This window comes from Pteronotus mesoamericanus, unplaced genomic scaffold (genome assembly GCF_021234165.1).
Source record: "Pteronotus mesoamericanus isolate MK-2021 breed Mesoamerican mustached bat unplaced genomic scaffold, CSHL_Meso_final scaffold_167, whole genome shotgun sequence".
Taxonomy (NCBI): Eukaryota; Metazoa; Chordata; class Mammalia; order Chiroptera; family Mormoopidae; genus Pteronotus; species Pteronotus mesoamericanus.
The window spans coordinates 498,246-515,106 of record NW_026555308.1 but is presented as its reverse complement, the minus strand read 5'-3'; the positions used below and the strand labels follow the sequence as shown (position 1 = coordinate 515,106).

At 59.8% G+C, this 16,861-nt stretch overlaps 1 protein-coding gene across 2 annotated transcripts; it reads right to left on the bottom strand.

Moving 5' to 3' along the window:
• Nucleotides 1–73: 73 nt before the first annotated feature.
• Nucleotides 74–8,586, bottom strand: BAIAP3 (BAI1 associated protein 3). 2 transcript variants are annotated; one of them, XM_054589188.1, is made up of 33 exons: nucleotides 8,450–8,586; nucleotides 8,163–8,250; nucleotides 7,920–8,000; nucleotides 7,480–7,587; nucleotides 7,034–7,093; nucleotides 6,831–6,897; nucleotides 6,534–6,729; nucleotides 6,156–6,200; nucleotides 5,980–6,057; nucleotides 5,786–5,888; nucleotides 5,375–5,482; nucleotides 5,183–5,278; nucleotides 4,957–5,060; nucleotides 4,675–4,795; nucleotides 4,116–4,240; nucleotides 3,947–4,037; nucleotides 3,722–3,778; nucleotides 3,526–3,623; nucleotides 3,377–3,428; nucleotides 3,156–3,286; nucleotides 2,754–2,877; nucleotides 2,532–2,675; nucleotides 2,347–2,439; nucleotides 2,064–2,255; nucleotides 1,914–1,982; nucleotides 1,742–1,821; nucleotides 1,568–1,676; nucleotides 1,123–1,194; nucleotides 938–1,018; nucleotides 737–857; nucleotides 537–660; nucleotides 255–460; nucleotides 74–177 (listed from the first exon to the last, which is right to left on the bottom strand). In XM_054589188.1, exons 1-33 carry the CDS (start codon nucleotides 8,578–8,580, stop codon nucleotides 74–76), a joined length of 3,459 nt encoding a protein of 1,152 aa, XP_054445163.1. In that variant the 5' UTR covers nucleotides 8,581–8,586. The 2 variants fall into 2 exon arrangements, with proteins under 2 accessions (XP_054445163.1, XP_054445162.1); XM_054589187.1 differs by lacking the exon at nucleotides 5,375–5,482 and having other exon boundaries at nucleotides 8,450–8,580.
• Nucleotides 8,587–16,861: the final 8,275 nt, after the last annotated feature.

Sequence of the window (16,861 nt, the reverse complement as noted above, 5' to 3'; positions counted from 1 at the left end):
ACTAAGCTGACCATAGGGTGAGATGACGCTATGGGGACTTGGGGAGTTTCTGGGGCTGGCAGCTGCAGGGGGCTCATGGGTCTGCCTCCATGAACTTCTCCAGCTCCCTGAGTCTCTTGACAAACTCCTGTGCCTCCCTGTTGGCGCGGCCCTCCAGCATCCTCAGTGTAGACCTCACTGCAGGCAAGACGGCAGGGGCAGCGTCAGGCCCTGCCAGCCCTTAGACCTACCGCCCCCTGGCCTCCCCCACTCACCCTGGGCTCTGGGCCGGCGGAGATGCAGAGTGACAGGCTGTCCAGCCCTTGTGCTACCCCCAACCTGGGGTCGTACAATGCCGCCGATGCTGCCCAAGGCAAGGGCTGCCTCCCCTTCAAAGTCATTGGTGGACAACCAGTCATGGTCCATGACCGTAAACAGCACACAGGCACTGGGGCGGCGGCACGCCTCTGCTGGCACGGAACTGCAAGCAGAGGGCAGTCACCTAAAGCTCTGATCCCTCTGTGGCTGGGTGTTGAGCAGGTAGGGGCAACACTCACAAGTAGAAGAGCTCATCATACACCGGGTGCAGTGTACGGCTTTTGACCTGGGTCCTCTGGCTGTGGACCATCGGGAAGAGGTGTGGTGGGCCCAGCTCCACGATTACAAAGGGGTCGCTCAGGCCTGGGGGGCAGGGATGTGAGCAGACTGCCACCATCCCACTGGCCTGTTCCCACCCGGCCATGCCTCTGCCCCTCACCATTGGCATCCAGGGGGAGCAGGTCAGCAGCATGCAGTACCTCCACCACCAGCCGCTGCTCGGCTGCCTCATAGTAGCAGCGAACACTCAGGCGCCCGCACCTGTTCTGTCCCAGGGACCTCTGCAAAAGAGTTCCCAGGCCAGTGAGCCCAGTTCAAGGGGTCCCGGGCAAGGCATTGTGCCCACACCTGGGCTGTATACCTGCTTGAGTTTGTCCAGGTAATACTGCTCGATACACTCGCGGGTGGAGCACTTGTGTAGACGCAGCTCCTCCTCCAACTTCTGCAGGGGGAGGAGGGAAGAAGATGGGCACCGACTCCACCAGCCCACGGGCTCCTGAAGGCACAGGGGCTAATGCAGGGCATTGGCCCAGGACTAGGCCTCACCTTGTAGCTTCCATCCTTCAGGTTTTCCAGGGACAGACCATGTCCATCCGCATGGAAAAAAGTGACAAGGGCCTAGGTCAGGGCAAGAAGGAAGAGGTGTCAAATTGTGTCATGTGCTGGTGGCAGTGGACCAAGACAGGTGGAGCCTTGAGTTTGAGTAGCACTGGGATCTTGGGAGCCCAGGGAAGAGCCACTTGTCATACTGAGGGGAGAATAAGAAGCCCCCAAGAAGTTTGGGAAAGTGCTGGTGCCTGAGGCCAGACAGCTGTCTTAACGGAGCCCAGGTGCTGCGGTTCCAAGTGGGCAGGCGGGGAGGATACGCTGCCCTGGCGGGTTCCCAGAGGAGGAGCTGTCCAAACTGGGCAAACAAGGCGTCCCAGAGCAGGGGCAGCAGCCTCGTCCCCTGGAGCCCAGCAGGGGAAGGGGGCCCCTGACGAGGTTCTACCTCCAGTGTGAAGTGGAAGCGGCTGTAGAAGTCGGCAGAGACGTCGAGGTTGGTGCCCAGTGCCTGCAGAATGGCCTGCAGGAGCAGCTCCCAGAGGGCTTCCAGCACCCTGCAGGGACACAGAATCTGTGACTGGACTCTGGTCTGCCCCTCTCCATCTGGCCAAGACCATACCTGTTCAGGTTCTCCTTCACCAACAAGGCTTTCAGCAGGGCCAGCTTCTCATCCAGGTACTTCATGAGAGGGGCCACAGCCTGTGGGGAGGGTCCTCAGAGTCAGACTGCAGCTGGTCCCACCACACACACACTGCCCACCAGGCTGAGCCCTCAGCTGGCAAAGCACTCACCTCATCATTCTGGATGGAGTCAGGTGAGAGGCTGATGTGCTGCATGTACTTTCTGATGTCACCCACCATCTGAGGGAGGACAGTGCTCAGCACTGAGGGCAGTGGTGGCGCAGAGGAGAGTCAGGGCCCCGCCCCACCCCCCTTGCCCACCTTGGAGGTCAGGTGCGCAGTCACAGTGCAGGCCTCCCGCTGCAGGTCCTCATCCAGGGTCTGTGTGCAGCTGAGAAGGGTGCGTGGGAGCCCTCCAGGGAGCCCCGAGGCCCCCTCTGCCCATGCCAGGCCTCGAAGTGCCTGGCCAACAGCCCTGCGCAGGAGCTCCACGTTGTTGAGGACCACGCAGAGCTGGAGAGATGCGTCAAATGGGGGGAGGCAGTGGTCATGGGGTGGCCCCCCCAGCCTCCTGCCCCCATTCACTTGCTGCCATCTCACTCACTGGCTCGCTCACTGCCTCGCCTGAGGCCCTGGGTTGAGTGTCCACCTTCTTCCGCAGCAGCTCGGTATAGAAGACGGCGGCCTCGCACAGGTCCTGGGAGGACACAGGCTTGAGAGCTGTGAGCCACATCCTCTGGCCCTGCTGCCGCTCTGGACCCTGACCCATTCTCAGGCTGTAGTTCCCACCTGGCTAAGCTGGGTGCCCAACACCTGGGCCTGGGCAGGGTCTGGCCATGCCAGGTAGGCCCACAGCTCCTGGATGTGGCTGAAACAGAGACTCGCAGTGGCCGCAGAGCTGCTGTGCTTGGAGGAGGTGTCCATAAGCTCCAGCTGGGAAGGCAAGAGGAGGCCTGAGTTATAGGGGGCCCGGAGTAGGTCCCAATACTCTTGGACTGGGTGCTCACTCACTGTGTCAACATCAACAGCTCCCTGAAGCCTCCATTTGGCCTGGTCCCTCAGCACTTGTAGCCAGAGCTTCACAGCAGGTAGGAATGGGACATGGATGCCGGCCAAGGCCAGGGAGCGGCTGTCCCTGTGGCAGGAAGCCAGTCAAAGCATGTCCAACTCAGACACCCTGAGCTGGCATGGCCCAGGGTCCCTGGCCTAAAGAGTACCCAGGAGAGCCTCCTGCACAAGGCGCTTGGGCTCCTGTTCCAGAGCCCTCCTAGAGGAAGCTAGAAAACGCGGGGGAGGGGAGCATGTGAGGGAGGGGAAGCCGGGGGGGATAAGGTAGGTGGGGTAGGGAGGGTGCAGGTGGGACGGGGGACAGGTAGGGGAGCAGGAAGGGAGTAGGTGGGATAGGACACCTACCGGCCGAGGATGTTACTCCAAAAGCGCTGGATGTCTGCCAGGGACAGGTAGAGCTCGAAGAGCTGTGACGCCACCTCGAGGGTCATTTTGAGGCTCAGCTCCTCCGTCAGTACCCACACCTCTTCTGCTACCTGCCCAGAAAGGTGGAGTCAGGCTGCCAGCAACGAGGAAACCCAGGCCCCTTCCCAGCCAGGAAACCTCTCCCCACGCCCCTGCCTCACCAGCCGCTCCAGCTGCCGGAAGGTGAGAGTGAAGAAGTCGATCTTGATGATGCTGCAAAGAACACATCCTCAGACACCTGCTCGCCCCTGTCCCTGGCAGCACTTGAGGGGATGGGTGCAGGGGCAGCAGGAAGAGTTCTGAGCACCACCTGTGGAAGAGGCTGGCATAGATGCTGTAGCAGGACTGCAGGTCCTCGTAGATGGCGTCAACCAGCTCCACCAGCCCAGCAAGTCGCTGCAGCCCTGGCTGCAAAGAAGCAATGTTCACACTGGCCTCTTGGCCTGCACCCACCCGCTCCCTACCCCCCTTCACCCCTGCATGGCCATGCCTTCTCTGAACTGTACCTGCTCTCGAGGACTCTTAGCATTCAGGAGCCTGTCATACCATTCACGGTTGCCTCTCTGCAAGGGAAACCACCAAAGCAGTGTGGTGGGTGGGAATGAAGATGGGCAATGAAGGGCACAGACCCTGAATTACAGCAGGTCCAGGGCTGGTGGGCGGGGCACGGGCGGCTGAGAGGCGCAGGGCAGGGGCTGGGCAGTTAACCCAGACCAGCCTGCCAGACGCACTTTCAGGGCAGCAGCGATGTCCATGTTTAGCTCGGTCTCAAAGGGGCAGATTTCAAAGGAAGGCTGGAAGAGCTGCAGCTTGTCCAAACACCTAGGTGAGGAGCCACAGCTGACTGCTGGCTGCCCCACCTGGTCCCCTACCCCACCTCGTGCTAGCGGCAGTACCCACTTGAGCAGCAGCTCCAGGCGGTGTATAGCTGTGCTATTGGTGGCAGGGAAGTAGTCCCGGAGCTGGCGCAGTAGCCGCAGCGCGAACTCAGAGAAGGCAGAGAAGCTGTCAGCCAGGCTCTCCTCCTGCGGTACAGGGCCCTTCGTGGCTGATCCCTCAGGCCCTCCGCCAGGCGGGGCCAGCAGGTCAGCCAAGCTCTGCTCTGAGGAGCAGCTTCCAAGCCCGCGGTTCTCTTCCTGCTAGCCTTTCCAGTCTCAGCCTCCATAGCTCCCCCTAGCGGCACAGATGGCCTCGCGTATGCACCACCTGCTGTTGCCCCTACTCTGTCCACTTCGTTGTTCACCAGCTGAAGTGCATTGACCTTCCTCCACATCCTTAATGTCGGTATTGCATACCGCATAACACTTGCTTTCTCCTATATCATGCAGTTTGTTTGTTTTCAACCTCCTCCTACTGCCTTCGCGGGTCGTACACTGAACAAAAAGAGAACTCTGCCCCTCACTGCCTGCCTTAGTCTGAGACCGCCCAGAGCACATCAGGCCGCACGGCGAAAGCCCACCTGCTCCTGAGGCAGCGAGGCCGCCTCCTCCCAGTGCGCCTGCATGTCCTCCAGAAGTCCCAGCAGGTAGCCGTAGTCCAGGGTGCAGGTCTGATGGTGGCGGCTGCTGACCTGCCAGTGCCTGTGGGGGCCCGGCCCAGAGCTAAGGCAGCGACGTAGGACCAAACTCCCACAACCAAGGGAACCCCAAGCGCCCCGCCCACTCGCGGGAAACGCCCCCTCTCATGCCCTGCCCACTCACTGCCACCGCCCGACCCTTCGCCATCAGTCTGGCCCACTCACAGCACCGCCAGTTGCAGCGCAGACAAGTTGTTTTGCGCTCCGTGCAGGCACAGCACGGTGGCCGCAGGCCCACTGAGTTCGCCTCGCCAGCTGCTCGAGTTCGGCTAGGGGAGGGGCCGGGTGTGGGTGGAGGTGGGAGACTTCTACCCCTCCTGCTCGTGGTCCCTCACCGCTTGTCCTCCCCAAGTCATCCCTGGCTGCCCCAGGGTCCCCAGGGCGCCTCTACCTCGTCGGGTCGGTGCTCGAACTGCAGCAGACGGCTAAGCAGCAGCAAGTAGGAAAGGAAGCCCGACCGCCCGCGCTGGCTCATGCCCGTGTCCCTCTGGAATGCAGAGGCCTCCTTTACCAGTGCCCGAGCCACGGCCTGGGGTGCAGGGCTTGGGTCCCCACGATTCCCCCCTCCCCCCCGGCTCCTCACCTGCGTGGTGATCAGCTTGAGCACCAGCTGGCAGTCTCCCTGCACCCGGGAGGCGCTGGAACGTGGTTCCAGCTTGAACCATCGGTCCTCACCAGCAACAGGCACCTCCTGCCGGAATGGGGTTCAGACTGGCAATTCCTATCTCCTTTTCCTATCACAATAGACGCTGTGGAACTGTGGGGAGAACATAGGCCTCCGCGCTTCCCATTGAACTGGCGCGATTTTCAGAGGTGCCTGGACAGACAGGCTCTAGGAGGCTGTTCTTTCCCCCGTCAGTAAGGTTTTCCCCCCAGCTCACGAAGGACAGTAGACTTTGGGGGGGATCACAGGACATAGCCCCTGGCAGTATACCAGGAAGGTGAGGCACCCACAAGCAGACGTTCTGTGAGTGAAGCCTCTGTGCCCACTCACCCAGATTGGTATGTTGAGGCAGCCCAGGAAGTCGTCAGTGTGGTCCTCTGTGGGCCCAGCCCTCCCATTTGCACGGGCTGACTTGACAATCTGTTTAAAATACCTGGGCACAGCAAGGTGGGTGTCACACCTATGATCTACCAGGAGCAACCATCAGCTGCGGCAGTCAGGGCACATGGTCCCATCTGTTGTACCTGCTCATGCCCTTCAGGCCGATGACTTCATTTAGTTTCCTGCATGCTTCCACCAGGGATACATCATCGTCATGGTCCCTGGGTGGTTGGGGGTACCTGGCTTGTCTGGAGCCCAGACTGGCCCTGAGTGTCCCCTCCCACTACCCTCAGACCAGAGGCGCCCACACCCCCTATACCAGATGTCCAGATGCAGCTGGTCTGTGCTGACGTCCTCAATCTCACTACAAGGTAAACAGAGAGATACCCATGAGGGTCTGAGGTGACCCTCTGCCCAGAGCTGGGGCAGGGACAATTTCAGGAGCCACAGGGAGGTGTCGATAACAGGCTGTGTGGCCATGGGGACATGATGCCTCTCTCTGATCCTTAGTTTTCTCCTTTGGAAAGTGGGCATATGACCAGTCCCCTTGGTTCTGTGGGATAGACACTGACTGAGACCACATGCAGCTGTGAGCTGTCACCCCCCCGGTCACAGCCTCCCACACTCATCCCCAGGACTGGCTCTGGCACTGCTAATAGTCCCCTGCCCGACCATCCTGCTGGGCGAGGGGCCTTACAAGAGGAAGTGCTCCTTCCAGACAGGGTTCAGGGTACTGCTCTTGACCTCGGTGACCTGGATGCACTTAGCTGGCAGTGGACTGCCACGCTTGGCACCCTTGCGGAAGCTGAAGCGCTGCTCCTTGTGTGGGCCTGGCTCCCGCGGGGTGCCCGAGGCCGGCAGGATGCCCAGCATGCAGTATGGATCACTGAAGCCTGGGACACAGCAAGTGTCTCAGTCCCCAACCCCAGGCCCTCCTCCCCTCCACGGGCACCAGGTCTGGGTGCAGCTAACATCCCAGCAGGTCCTCACTCACCGTTGGGGTCTTTGGCCAGCAGGTTCTTGGCACGCATGACAGACACTTTCAGAGCATATGTGGGGGCCTGTGGGCAGAGAGGGGCTGAGGGGTCTCTAGGAGTTTAGTGTGAACATAACAGGACCCTTTCCTATGTCCCCACCAAGTCCCTGAACACGGGCACTGTGGCTGGGTGGCTCTGCACAGTCAGGTGGCAGCCTCACCTTGGCTTTCTTCACACACTCAATGGCCTCTGCATGCTGCTTGGGGCTGGTGCCAAACACCTGGAGAGGACAGACAGGTGAGGGCCCAAGTGACCCCCAAAGTGAGGCTGGTCATCACCCTGGGGACCTCAGGCATGGCCTCAGCCAGGGATACCTGACTGCAAATGTTACAGGTTCAGGGAGCACATACAGGTGAAGATGAAACATGTGTCCATCCTTCTTTCTACCCTTCTATGTGTTGTGTGTCTGTCTATCCTTCTGGGTGGGCCTGTCAGACAGTATGTGTGTCTGCCTGTGCACACGCACATGTGTGTGTTGTGTACATGGACTACATCTGTGTATGTTGTTCAGGTGACATTGATGTCAGCAGGTGGGGGAGGGGGTTAGAGAGGGGCAGTGGTATTGGTCCTCTTAAGAGCGAGATAAGCAGGGCCAATGGTGCTCACCTGCTGTAGGTAGCTCAGCAGGGCCTCCTGGTTGTCTACCAGGTCAGGGCCCATGGTCCCTGCACGATAAAGGACGGTGTACAGGGCTTCTTCGTAGAGCATCTCTACCTGTGGGTGGTGTGGGGAGCACGCCCTGAGTCCCTTGCCTCCACACCATTGTCTACCCTTAGGCTCCTTGGACCCACCCCGCGTCCAGCCCCCAGCCCGCAGCAGCTGCTGTCACTGGCAGAGCCCACTCCCTGCCGCGGTGCCGTTGCCCCTGCACAGCCCTCCGCTGGGGGCCCCCACTCATCCCTGACCTCTGCTCCTTACTTGCTCCCATGGGGAGGCCTGGCCACCACCCTAGCCATCTTTGCTGTCCACCAATTCCCAGACTCTGAGCCTGGCACACAGTAGGTGCTCTCAGTCCCACCCTAGGATCAGAACCTCATCCCTCTTACCTCCTCCTGAGTCAGGGTTCTCAGGCCACGGTTGGGGTCCATGGGCTCGGTGGGGGCTGGTGAGCTGCTGCGCAACAGGACCTAAGAGGGGAGAACTTGGATGAGAGTCTCCCAAGGTGACGATCCTGCGGCTGGCTGGAGGGAGTGAGTGGCAGGGTGGAGGCAGGACGCGGAGAGGGCATGTGGGGAGGCCTGGCATAGTGCACCCCGTGCTACATGGCAGTGCCCGAGCCCTGACCTCACCTCAGGGCATGGCAGGCCCCGTCTGCCTTCCCCCTTCTTCAGGATGAGGCGCATCTGGGTGAAGAACTCCACACCATCCCCTGGTTTCCTGCCGAGAAAGGCCAGACTTGGGGTCAACAGACACTCCCCAAACCTCAGGGCTCACAGCACATGTGTCCCAGCTCAGGACCATCCACCAGCCCACAGGGCTCAAGGCCTGCCTCGGGGCACAGCGTCATGTCCACAGGGCACTCCGCAGCCTTGGCTTCAGACCCTCCTACGCTCCCTTTGGGCCATGGGGCACCCACCAGGCCCCCGTGGTAGGCTCCTGCGGATCGGTGCTGGTGCTCCCCGGCTCCTCCTCAGTCCTCCGGCGGAAGGACGGGCAGACCTGCACCTGCCTGAGCACGCTGCTCTTGATCTCCAGCAAGGTGGACATGGTGGGTGACCTGCAGGCAGAGATGGTGTGGCTTCTAGTCGTCTGCTCCTTCATTTGTTCAGCATTGCTGTACAGCCCCCAATCAGCACATCACATGCCACACTGTGCAATTACTAAATTAACCAAAAACCAACAGAAGCCATGAGCCCAGGAATGGGGCACCTCTGGGAGAGCAACGGCTGGCACCGTCATGGCCACCAGAGGCAGGGGGTTGGGTGGGCAGAGGTCCCAGAGCCCACCCCCGACCCTGGACTGCGTCGGCGCCCAGGGGGCCATGAGGGCTCCTGTCAAGTCACCTGTTCTCTCTTCGTCATCGGTCTGGGCAGAGGGCACTGTCATTTTCACTTGACAATATCCCAATCTGCAAAATGGGAAACCCCTGCAGGGTGGCTCTGGGGATGGGACGAGGCTGTAAAAAGCGACGCAGTGCCCTGCAAAGTCTGTGCCCCCGCTCCTGTGTGGCCAGGAGGCACGGGAGGGACGGCCCGGGGGTTTTCACCCATCATCAGGTGCAGCAGGGCCAGCGCCCCATCCTCACCATTTGGACTGCCGCCCAAAGCAGACCCTGTTCCCTGCAATCTTTGGGAACGTGAACACGGGACAGGTCCTGCTCCTTCTGGAAGGTGCGAGGTATGGAGCCACGGCCCCTTCTCCCTGTGTTGTCCTGCTCCAAGTGCCCCATGTTGAAATGGCAGCCGAGACACTGTGCCTTGGGGCAGCCCAGCTGCCACAGTTAGCACAGGAAGGGCCCTCTACCAAGAGAGGAATGGAGCCTGGGCCCCACAGCCCCCTGCCTATGCCCTCTGAAGCCAATTCAGTCTTGGTCATTCTGCTCTTTGTGTCCAGAATCTGTGTGGGGGACAGGGCTCAGGCTGAACAAGTCTGTAGCCCTGGGAGGGTCTGGAGACAGTGACCCCAGCATCAGGCACCTCTGAGTAAGAGACACCTTTTGTTCAGGCGGCAGGGCCCTGGCTTCCTCCGAGAAGCCTCGCTGCTTCTGCTCATGGCTGACACTAGGCTCTCTTGCCTAGCCAGCCTATGGCAGGGGAGAAGGCCCAGTTTGAGGTGACACCTGCATGTCTCCTTCAGGAAGCTCAGCGTTCTCTGCAGACCTCAGGAGGAAGGGCAGGATGACAGCTAAGCCGCTGCTGTCCCTTGTCCCTCATGCCCACCCCTTCCACTGCACTGTCTAGCCAGGCACCCACCTCTCCCCTGGTTGTGCACCAACTGGCCCTCTACCTCCCTCAAACACCAGAGTATCCCCCTTGCTCCCCCTGAAAACTATCAAGGCAAGGTTCAGGCCCTCTGCCAGGCCACCTCTGTTTGCTCGGTGCACACCCTCGGCTCCATGCCCAGGCTTGCCGGCCTCTGGTGCAGAGCACACCTTGCTCCCCTGACAGCAGCACAGGGCCTCTGCTCTGGCAGCTGCCTGGGTCTCCCTTCCTTGTTGATGGGAACTTGTCCACCTATTGAGGGTGCCTCCAGGCCAGGCACATCAGCCTGGGCAGGAGCTGCCGTCATTTCCACTTGACAAAATAAGAAATGGGGACTCAGCCAGATGGATCTACTAGCCCGGGTCTCATGGGCATTTAGTGTTGGGAATGCCAGATGAGGCCACTTCTGCCCTGCATGGCCAGGCCACCCTCCCTGGATGGGGCTACTGCTCAGGGATCGTGTCCATGTACGTGCAGTCTCTCAAACATCTGCCTCTTCCTTGGAATCTTAAGTGCTGGTGAGAGAGCTGGGGCCAGTGCACACCTAGCACCTGGTGGGGCCTAAATTGACTGTTGACCAAGCCAGGCCCCTGCTCCTGCTGTGTCTGTCCATCTGTCGCCTGGTGGTGGTCTAGGGCTGCTGTTCTTGGTTTATACACCCCACCAGCTCAGGCCACCACCTCCAGAGAGGAGAGACAAGCAACTTGTCTCTCTGTAGAGTTACCAGAAATGAGGCCCTACCTCTTTTCTGCCCCTGGGAGCTTCCCCAAAGATAGGGGCTCTACAACTTGGGCACACGCTTCCAGAAGCTGTTGCCCCTACAACCAGATGTGAGGTCCCCAGGGGCTGGGCGTTAAAGGCCCCTTCCCTCTCTCTAGCTGAGTGGAAGGAGCTGCTCCTACAGCAGCCCCCAAAGCCAGGAGAGCAGCCACTGCTTGAGCTGTTGCCAGGGCAACCGCCAGTTGCTGTGTCTGCATGTGACAGGGGCTACAGGGGCTCTACATCTCAGAGACAAACGTGACGCAGGAGCCCAGTGACCTGAGCTGCAAGGATGGAGGTGTCTGTGAAAACAAAATATTCAAGGTGACAGCGGGGCAGCACTCTACCTGCATTTTCCCATCAACGTCTCACAGGATAACGCTCAGCCCTGGAGAGGGGTGCCGCTCTGTCCCCCTCATCTGGATGAGGAAACCGAGGCCCTGGGCTTAGGAAGCTGCCCAAGGCCACAGAGCCAGCAGGTGGGCTGAGGTGGAGTCCAGGTCTTCCTGGTTCCTGTGTCCAAGCACTAAGCTCCTGGCACGTCCTGAGTCCTGGGTCCGGGTGGGCCAGCCTACCTCCTTACTCCCTCAGCCCATTGCCAAGACGGGGGCAACAGCAGTATTTGGGCACAGGCATCTGGGAGAGACGGCTCATTGTGAGTGCTCAGAAACGCCTCAGGTTCTACTGGCAATCCTGGGCTGCCTGGGCAGTTGGTGGCCTCATGGACTCCAACAGCGTTGGCCCTGCGAGCCAGCCAGCACCTCGCTCAGAGTTGTCATCAACAGTGGGCCTGTAGTCATCCCTCCAGGAAGCAGTCACTGGCTGCCAGGACCCCCCAGCCCATACGGGGCAGGAGCGAGATGGGCACGGGGCTACAGGGGGCCTCCGTCGGTGTGATAGGCCCCAATGGGGCTCCTTCCCGAGCTGTCCAACCGCCCTGGCCATGGACAGCACCACAGAACATCCCTGCTAGTGCCCAGTCACCAGGGCCAGATTCACAGCCCCCAATGGTCCAACAAGCCAAACTGAGGCCAGTCATGCTGGCACTGAAGGCAAGCAAAAATGATCAGGCTGGCCTTGTCCCCTGGCTGTCCCCAAGGCCCAGGTTGAATGGGAAATGACAACACTGCAAAATGGATGTCCCACTGCACAGCCCAGGACTCAGGTGAGTTTCCCAGAGCCAGGATTCCTAAACCTAGGGGTCTAGGCCCCCTAGTGGGGCCTAAATTGACTTTGGGCACACACTTCCAGAAGCTGTTGCTGTGTCTGCATGTGACAGGGGCTACAGGGGCTCTACATCTCAGAGACAAACGTGACGCAGGAGCCCAGTGACCTGAGCTCTTTCCCACTAGCCTCTCGGATGATTCTAGAGCAGGTGAGTCTGGGGCAGCTGAGCTGAACCAAAAAGCCAGATCGGTCTCCCTAGTCAGTGTCCCCAGTGGCCAGCTGGGCACCCTCAAAGGTAGCACACACTTTCAAAGTGCTGGGACACCCTTCTTACTGAAATTAGGTCCTTGGCAACTTGGGGGTAGGGGGTCCACTGACACTGCGCTGTGTGTGGCAGGATCCCGCTGGTCTCACATGCGAGTTCTTCATGCCCTCTTGGTCTTATCTTCCCAGCCTGGCCCCCACATGGCCCCCACTGCCCCTTCAACTCTCTTTTGTTGATTTCTGCCTCCCAACTCTTCATGGCCTTGCTGATTTCCCAGACAGTGCTGTCTTGCACAGCTTGAGGGCAATGCCCATTACAAACGCTGCTCCCTGGGGAGAGGCCTGGGGGTATGAATTTTAACCAACTCTGCAGGTGTTCTTAGAGCTCCATGAAGCCTGAGACCAACTGTAAAGGGCTAGGTAGATGCTTCTGGAATGAATGCATGCAAAATGATTCAACCCTGGTAAGTTCATTCTTCTTCTCCGAGACCTCCTCTTACCTGTCCTTACTCACCTGTCTCCACACAACGTTTCTCCCCACACTTCTCTCACTGATACCTCTCCTTCCTCTCCCTCCTTCATGATGCTCCCCACGGTGCTCCCCGTTGGAGCCCGGGGCCTTCCAGTTCAGTAGGGGTCTTTCCCCCACTGGAGGGAGGGTGGTCAGGGAAGTTCGGAAGATAGTTAGGTGAATATAGATATTTTTGAGCCCCCATAGATCCATGGGGTAGATGAAGGGGACAGGCAGGTCTTTCATTGACACAGATCTGGAGGAGGTTGGGGTCCTACAAGGACCACCGCAAAGGTGGGAAGGACAGTGTGAGCTGGGGGCATCTTCTTCCTGGTGGGTTGCCTGGGAAACACCGCAAAGCGTCTCCGGGGTTTTTGGCCCCAACTCCCCCCACCACCACCTCCCGACCCCCACGTGGCAGATTGACCAGCCCTCCCCATCCCCGACCCCCTCCTACTTCTGTGTTCCTAGGGGACGGCGCCCAGGGCGCGGGTAGAAATGCCGGAGACCCGTTTCTCTGAGCACGCACCGGCCTTAGTTTCCCCGGGGCCAGGGGCGCGTCTTTGTGACCTCCCGCCGCCCTCAGCCTCCGTGGGGGCCTCCCGGTGCCTCCTCACGGTGCGCACCGAGGAGCCCAAGGGGGCGGCATCCCAGGTCCGTCCAGGAGAGCTCCGGCTGAGCTTCGACGGCGCGGGACGGAGTCACAGCACTCACCGTGGGCAGGGCGCGGGTAGGGATGGGGTCCTACGGGCGCCCCGTTCGCGCCGACTCCAGGACGCTCTGGACAGCGACTGCTTTCAGCCTCGCGCGCCCACTACTGAGCGCAGCTGGCCCACCGCTGCTGCAGCGGGAGCTGGGGGCGGGGCGGGACCTGGCCTGCTCGCCCCGCCCCCGCCGCTGCGGGTCCGCCCCAAGCTCCCCCTCCCCTTCCTGTGCACCTCTGAGCCCCTCACCCAGCGGGGCCAGGCGAGGGTCTCTGCGCCCCTACTCTCCGGCCAGGGAGCTCCCTCCCCCGGGGGTCGGAACGCTGGGCTGTCAGTCAACCCACAGGTGGGTGCAGACCCGGGAGCACGCTCCACTCTGCGTCAGGACCCCCTCTCCAGGGCCGCAGTGAAGATAGAGTCGCTGAAACCGAAAAAGAAAAAGCGTCGACCAGCCCGCAGCTCAGACAGGGCTGTGCAGCCATCTCCTGAGTTGGCCTCCCAGCCCATTGCTGTCCCCTGTGTCAACCCCAGGAACTTCGCCATCTCGCGCCTAACGGCTCCCTCTTCTCAGGGGGGAGAGGCCGCAAGCTGGGCGATGGGTGCTGCAGTCATCAACTCAGGGTGCCCCATGACAACCCTGATTACCTATTGGGGTGATCCTCCCTGTGATCCAGATGCAGCCCCAGACACCCCAGGTTGGGCCCAGGCCTGGTCACACAGCCTGTGGAACACCAGGGCCTGAGCTGGACCCAGCCTGTGCATTTCCCAGCCCACTTTCAGTGTCTTTCTGGACTCCTCACTCCAAGTCCACCACAGCATTCTGAAACTTCACTGTGGTCTCCTAGAGAGATCCCGTTAACACATTGCTGGGCCACCCCAAACCTACAGGTTCCAAAAGCCTGGGTTGGGGTGGACATCTGCATTTCTGAAAAGCTCCAGAAGCTGCTGGGCCTCCCGGGACTACATGTGGAGAACCATGGAGGCTGTGTAGACCTCTGTTCCTGAGGTGCACAGGGTCCCAGATCCCAGCTCTGCCTTTGGCCTATCCCGCTGGATCCTCAGAACACCTTGTTCTTGGGGATCAGACCGAGATTTGGAGTTTTCACCCCAAAGGACAGAACGACAAGCCTGGAACCCACTACGACTCAGGCCCAGAGGCAACGATATTTCTCTCTGGGAAGGCCAGGGGTCAGGCAAGCTGAGGGGAGAGCCAAAGGCTGGGGGAGTAGGGCCTCAGAGCATAGCTCCATGCAGGGAGGCCCAACCATGACAACTGTGCCTTTCAGTGAATTGTCCACTTACAGGGAGCTTCCCCCCCTTACACAAGGATGGGGCGGACACTGCTCTGATGGGGCTACCACCTGTCTCAGCTTCCAGATCCAGACTCACAACCGTGCCACCCTATGCCAGTCGAACTACTGTGTGTGTGTGTGTGTGTGTGTGTGTGTGTGTGTGTGTGTGAGAGAGAGAGAGAGAGAGAGAGAGAGAGAGAAACAGCACTGCAGAGGGGTTAGAGGCTGCACTGCAGGTTAGGTTTTCCCAGAAGCTCTGACCCAGGACAGTCAGGCAAATGGGGGCAGGAGGTGATCAACTGCTTGTGAGAGATGAGTCAGGGAAGCAGGAGAGGGAGCCTGGACCCTGTGCCACTCAGTTTGTCCTTTCTTGGGTGACTGCCAAGTCCTGAGCCAGGATCTTGGAGCTGGTGCCCCTCACCCCTGCAGTTTTGTGTCAGGTTCTGCCAACCTGTTGGAATAAACACACCGGTCTGGTTGCCATGGTGATCATGATGGCTTGGTAGGAAGAGCTGAGGCCTCAGCTGCTGTAAACAGGAAGTTAGGAGGGGCTGCTTGAAGAGGGGTGGTGCCAAGGGCAGGGCCAGAGGCATCAGAGGCACCGGCCCTAAAACTAACTAACCTGTTGGCAGAAAGCCCCTGGAGACTTCGTCATTCTTAGACAGGCAAACTGAGGCCCAGACAGGGAAAAGGGCTTGAGCTGGGCCGCACAGCAACAGGCTGGGTCCCAAGCTCAGCCCTGAGCTTCAGCTTTCCTAGGAAAGGTTGATTCCCCAGGGCTTCCCTCCACACACACTTCCAGGGACTGGCACAATGGCCTCATCTGTGCCTAATCCCTTCATTCTCCCTATCTGTTCTGAGACTGAAGTCAGGTTTATCTAAGCCAGTTGCTCAATTGCCCTGCCCTGTTGCTCCCCTCTGCTGCTCTGGGCCTTAGTTTCCCTCATTTGTAAAATAGCGGTGCCCATCCTGGGGGTTGCTGGGGGACCTAAGCTGGTGTCTGCATGGAGCATGCGCTGGTTAGTGCCCGCTATATGCTCCTCCAATCCACAGGGATGGGAACTCTGGCCTCCAGGGAGCTGGGGAGGGCGTTGTTTCCACCTCTGAAGTTTGGGGGTGGAAGCCGATCCTGTTGATCCCACAGCCAGTAGAGGGCAGGGAGGGTGCTGCCCCATTCTTCCTGCCTGTGCCCCAGACTCTGCTCTGAAGTGTCACCCTGGCCTCTCCACTCCAGGCCTCTGACAGCAGGAGATGGTGAGGGGAAGTGTGGGGACATGCACATGTCACAGCAGTTGTCCGGGAACAAGGCATTCTGCCTAGAGAAGGTCAGGGCTCTGGGCTTCTGGAAGGAAAGGGTCTGGCAGTTGGGAGGAATGGTTTTTCCTCAAGGCCCAGGAGAAAAGCACCCGGCTCTGGATAAGCACTATGATGGCTGATCGGGTGATGAGGACACCTCAGTGAGTCAGGTTTTATTTTTGTTTTTTAAAAGACTTTATTTTTAGAGAGGGGAAAGGAGGGAGAAGACGGGGGTAGAAACATCAATGTGTGGTTGCCTCTTGTGCGCCCCCTACCAGGAACCTGGCCCACAACCCAGGCATGTGCCCTGATGGGGAATTGAATTGGCAACTCTTTGGTCTGCAGGCCGTCACTCAATCCACTGAGCCACACCAGCCTGGGCCGCTTCAGGTTTTAATAAAGCACCAGCTCGCACTCTCTGGCAGCAGCTCTTGGAACTGTAGGCACAGCCTCTTGGTGGTGAGGCTCCTCCCACCACCCTCTGAACCCTAGCACCTGTCCAGGACAGAGGCAGGGAAAAGGGGTGGGCCATGGGACTCGGGCTGGAGAACCCTGAGGACTGCAGGAATCTGTCCCATTGCCTACGCCATCCTAGGTCGTTCTGCCAGCAGAGGTGGCTGCGGGTGGGAGGGCCTGCCCCAGATGACCCCTTGTCTTAGATGCTGCTTCCTGGGGCATAGTCATCAGAAGCTCAGTGGGGGGTCCTGTTGCCAGCACCTGCACAGGTAGAGTCTATGCCAGGCCTGAGGCATAAAAGCAGTCTGTTCACTGGCCTTCCCATCAGCTTTTGTCCCAGAGGCAGGTGTGCTGGGGCTACCTCCAGCAAGAGCACCTCCTGCACTCACCACTTTGTGGTGCCAGGACAGCATCAGGAGACAGAGCTACAAGTAGGTCCAGCACCGGCTCCTCCATCAGAACATGGATCATTCCCTTCATGAGTGAGCGCTGAGATGCCCTTGTCCCTAGCTGTGGGGGCTCCAGATTCTTACCTCCTTGGAGGAATGGAAGGGGCAGCATGAGCATCCAGCCGGCCCCTCTTCAGGAGGGCATCCTAGAAGGGATGGGAGGGCCACC

Bases quoted from the DNA above. Each gene is read 5' to 3' on its own strand.
- BAIAP3 (XM_054589188.1), bottom strand. From the start codon at position 8,580: ATGTCCACCTTGCTGGAGATCAAGAGCAGCGTGCTCAGGCAGGTGCAG. The intron at 3,429-3,525 runs GTGGTGCTCAGA...TGTTCTTTGCAG, and splicing joins TATGCCAGCCTCTTCCACAG to CATCATCAAGATCGACTTCT. The intron at 178-254 runs GTGAGTGGGGGA...TCTTGCCTGCAG, and splicing joins CCGCCGGCCCAGAGCCCAGG to TGAGGTCTACACTGAGGATG.